Source organism: Tigriopus californicus, chromosome 11 (genome assembly GCF_007210705.1).
Source record: "Tigriopus californicus strain San Diego chromosome 11, Tcal_SD_v2.1, whole genome shotgun sequence".
NCBI classification, from domain to species: Eukaryota; Metazoa; Arthropoda; class Copepoda; order Harpacticoida; family Harpacticidae; genus Tigriopus; species Tigriopus californicus.
Window position 1 is genome coordinate 7749938 of NC_081450.1, and position 4272 is coordinate 7754209.

The 4272-nt window shown below is 41.4% G+C and overlaps 1 protein-coding gene across 1 annotated transcript; it reads left to right on the top strand.

The window, feature by feature from the left end:
* Nucleotides 1-153: 153 nt before the first annotated feature.
* LOC131890536 (palmitoyltransferase ZDHHC6-like) lies at nucleotides 154-4272 on the top strand (the record flags this gene model as incomplete). Its single annotated transcript, XM_059239896.1, is given in 3 exon segments — nucleotides 154-779; nucleotides 1097-1189; nucleotides 3312-4272. Coding segments are annotated over 3 exon segments (1100 nt in total), but the record flags the coding sequence as incomplete, so codon positions are not given.

Consider the following 4272-nt stretch of genomic DNA (forward strand, 5'->3'; position numbering starts at 1 on the left):
CTTCAGCCACCCTTAAACGTACTTTGAATGTGTTGAACTCCCCTGTTCAAACCATTTTTATGTTTTCTGTTAAAGAATGCATAATTTGAATCTGACATTGCGGTGGTTACANAACAAGAGCTCATCGTCAACGTCATCCAGTGCCGAAATGATTATTATCTGCCGATCAGTGGAATGGAGTGGCAATGATCCGCTGAAATTGATCTCAAAGACCCTTTTTCTTGGACTAGGACGTTGTGCTGCGATAAGGCTTTCCGATCCTGATTCGGCAACAAGAGCTCATCGTCAACGTCATCCAGTGCCGAGATGATTCTTACCTACTTCGGACATCAAGTATTCGACGAGAGGTAGCATCACCACCTACGACCAACACTGCTACCAGTACTACTCCTTCTAAATCAGTTCCCCCATACATACCGCCAAGAGAAAGCTCGACTATTATATGGCCTTTGAGCTCATCTGATCGACGCTGCCGCTATCGCTGACAACGACGACCACCCTGACAACTCCGAGTTCCGAAGGTCTAAAGCTTTGAAGTTCGGAAATCCATGGTTCCCAAATGGTTCGAGTCTCTTCCACCCATGGACGGGGTCTCGCATAGACTTGACGTCTGGCCCTACCTATCGAGTTGAACAACCACCTGGCCACAACTGGCCCCACCCACCCCTAGCCCTAATTGAGGTAGTCCTGTCAAAAGTTGAGCTAACTGGACCTGGTTTGACTCAATATCAAGATGGCCTTGTCCCGAGTGCTTCATTGGGGCCCCATGGCCGCTCTAGGTAAGTTTGATCGTCACCTCTCTCAAGCGGGGAAATTCTCGGTTTTGACCTGGCAGCACTGGTAAACACAAGTAATAGTCTGAATAGTCTGATCAGTGGAATAGAGCGGCAATGATCCGCTGAAATTTGTCTTAACGACCCCTTTTTCTTGGACCAAGGCGCTGTGAAGCGATAAGGCTTTCCGATCCTGATTCGGCAACATGAGCATGGGAAATGGGAAAAAGTTGATATCCCGGTTGGAAACACATCACTACCAGCCAGGGTCATGATATTATCTGTGTTCGCGATTGATTCACATGGACTTATTTTCTTTTCAGTGATCATCTTCTGGGTGTCATTGGCCACAGTGGCATGTAATAGCATGTATTGGCCGTCCCATAGTTCTTGGGGCGGTCTAGTCAACTTAACTGGTAAGAATAAGGCATCGCCTATTGTCAGTTAAAGGAACGTTGGGAAAGAGTTATATTGCTCACGATTGACCGGCAACATTTCAATTAGATCTGTGCGAACGTTTAGGCAAGCTCTGGTAGGTACATTTGTTTGCTGTCACCACTGCCAGTGATGTCAAATTGACACTTGCCCAGATGACCCTTCTTTGACGGTCTGATGAAGAAAGGTCGCCTCCGGTATGACCGGTTTTAATTGCCAATTTTGTCTCCCTGGCAGGCACATCTGTTTGCTGGAACCGCAGTTTGCCTAAACGTTCGGATTGAGTTATTTTTGACCATCAGTATATAATTGGTAACCAGAAGCCTGGTTTTTCAAGCTCGTACCTCGGAGTTAGGGCTTGGACGTTAACCGAGATGAAAATACCTTCGCCAAAGTGGTGAGTGGATCCTCATTCTGGGTAACGTCCAAGCCTTAACTCAGAGGTACGAGCGTTTAAAAAACACGCCTCGGGCAAATAGGTATTGTCGACATGCTAGAGTACCTCTTGAAACATGCCTTATCAAAACCAGAATATGTGAGAAAACATGTCAGAATGATCTAAAAAATAATGTCTCATATTTGCAACTTTCTGCAACTTGTGGAGGTCGTAATAAGATTGCTGTTTGAGTTATCATAAAAAGGTTTACTTACTATTTCAGTGTTCCTAAGCACTAGGGGGAAAGGCAAAAAGCCCCAGGCAGTCGAAAGAAGCTTAGATTCAACTTGGCAAAATATTTAGAAGTTTCAACCTCAAAACGAGTAAAATCGCAAGAAAGGTCGTAACAAAACTTGATGACTGTATTCATATAATTTCGTCATGATTTCCACATTAGTAAAATGTCCAATAGTCAGGAATGTTTTAAATTTGTTGATCAAAATGGGTCGAGGAAACATGTTGAATAAGACATACTTTTGTAATATTTTTTGCTTTTTGAATACAGCTTTTAAATGCTACAAAAGTAACGGGCAAGTGTTTCTGGCACGTCATGAGCCATTAAGCAAATAATAATGTAGCGTAAAAGGGTCCAAATATATTTGAAGAAATGCTCGTTATCTTTTTTCAACATGATCATGTCCTATTATTTTTTTAAGCCTTGTCTTTTCCACAACATAACAAAGTTCTATATTCTAAGCTAAGCTGCAAATCTAATGGCATGCAATGTTCCCAGCTGATGATTTTGAAATTACTTTAAAATTGGCATTGACAAACGTACAGCTTTTTTTTTCAAGTTACGAGAGACACTTATTGGAAGAAAATGGACACTATTAGACTCTATTTTCAGACAACAAAAATTATCATCAAGAATACCAAATGTTTTCTCAACCCCTGTTGATCAATGAAGCCAATATACCATTATGATGCTTTTTACTTGAATTCATTCAGCCTCAAACTGGCATTTGTACATTTTTAGCAAGCTATTTTGAAATTATTGCTTTTTAAAAGTAAATTTCTTTTAAGTTGTGAGTACAGATCAGCAAATGTGAAACCCTGAGTTCAAATCAATCTCGCAATTAAATGAAACTTATGATTGTTCACACCTAGTTATATGCCAATTTTATTTGTACGCGAATTATTCTAACCAAACAAAGAAATTAAATTTGTAAGAAAATGTAAGAGTTACTAGCAGAATAGGCATGGTCTGCCATAAAATGTTCCAAGTCTGAAAAATATGCCAAAACAAAATTATCCATGCCAAAGCCATGTTCAAATCAGTCAAACTAAGTTCCGGAAACATACAAAAAAGTTATGAAATGTTGAAAAAAGTTTTTGATATAGTTGTTTTTTAGCCCAAATAGTTAAAAGTTTATCTAAACCTAAAAAACTATCTTTTTGACCCCTAGTTATAACATAGGGATGGAAATTAGTGAAGCAACTTATCTTGTTTTAGGAATTCATCATTGTATGCACTTACAAATGAAACCAATTTTTTATCACCGTCCAGAAACCAAGAGCTCATTCATCTCTTTTAATGGCTTGATCGTCGGCCAAAATGTACCTTATAGCTTCTTTGTCCAGCTGATGAGCAAGCATTACTCTTTGCGAAAGTGCGAACTGTGCGAAAGACCGAACCCAGATTACACGGCTCCTATTTTTTCTTCTAGCTTTTCTCATGATATCAAGTTCCACCTTGTACCATTTTATGTCAGCTTTACTTGTTGGTCCGGGTCATGTCCCCAAAGGCTGGGAGCCTCAGGAAGAGTCGGACAAGGAAATGCTGCAATTTTGTCACACGTGCGTAGCGTATAAGGCTCCTCGTTCTCACCATTGTAGAAAATGCGGAAAGTGCATCCAAAAAATGGATCACCATTGCCCTTGGATCAATAATTGCGTCGGTCACCAAAACCATGGCTTTTTCGTTGGGTTTCTTTTATCTGCCGTTCTTGGATGTGCCCACGCCTCTTGGATATTATCTATGTCTATTTACTATGGGCTTCACCGCTCATGGTTTGCCCATCACGGGCTTGGGCACGAACCCAAGGTAGTATTGACTCTTTTCACCCTAATTGTTTTTATTTTTGCCTTGGGAATGGCAATTGGTGTGGTTTTGGCTGTGGGAGCTCTTCTGTTCTTCCAAATCCGATCTATTGTGCGCAATCAAACTGGCATTGAAGATTGGATCATGGAAAAAGCTGCTTACCGGCTTCGCGGTACCTCGAAAACCTTGCTCAATCCCTACGACTTAGGCTTAAGCAACAACTTTGGGCTGGTATTAAATCTTAGCTGTCGCCCAAAATGTGACGGGATTGATTGGCCATTGAGGGACGGAGCGCATAAATTCGACCTAACTCACGAGCAAATTCTTCAGAAGAGAGACAAACGGTTACGCACTCGGGAATATCGTATAAGGTTGTCCTATTCAGGCTCGTGGTGCCCGTTTTGGTCCATGGGATTTCGCGTGGCTTGTCAACCACCATGTGCAGATGAGCCAAGAATTCCGTTAGATATCGGTGATGTGGTTTTTGTGACCCGATGGAAAAAACATTGGCTGTACGGTGATAAAGCTCAACAAAGTCTTACCACAAACGTTAGAATACGTGGTTGGTTTCCAAGAAAGTGTGCCAT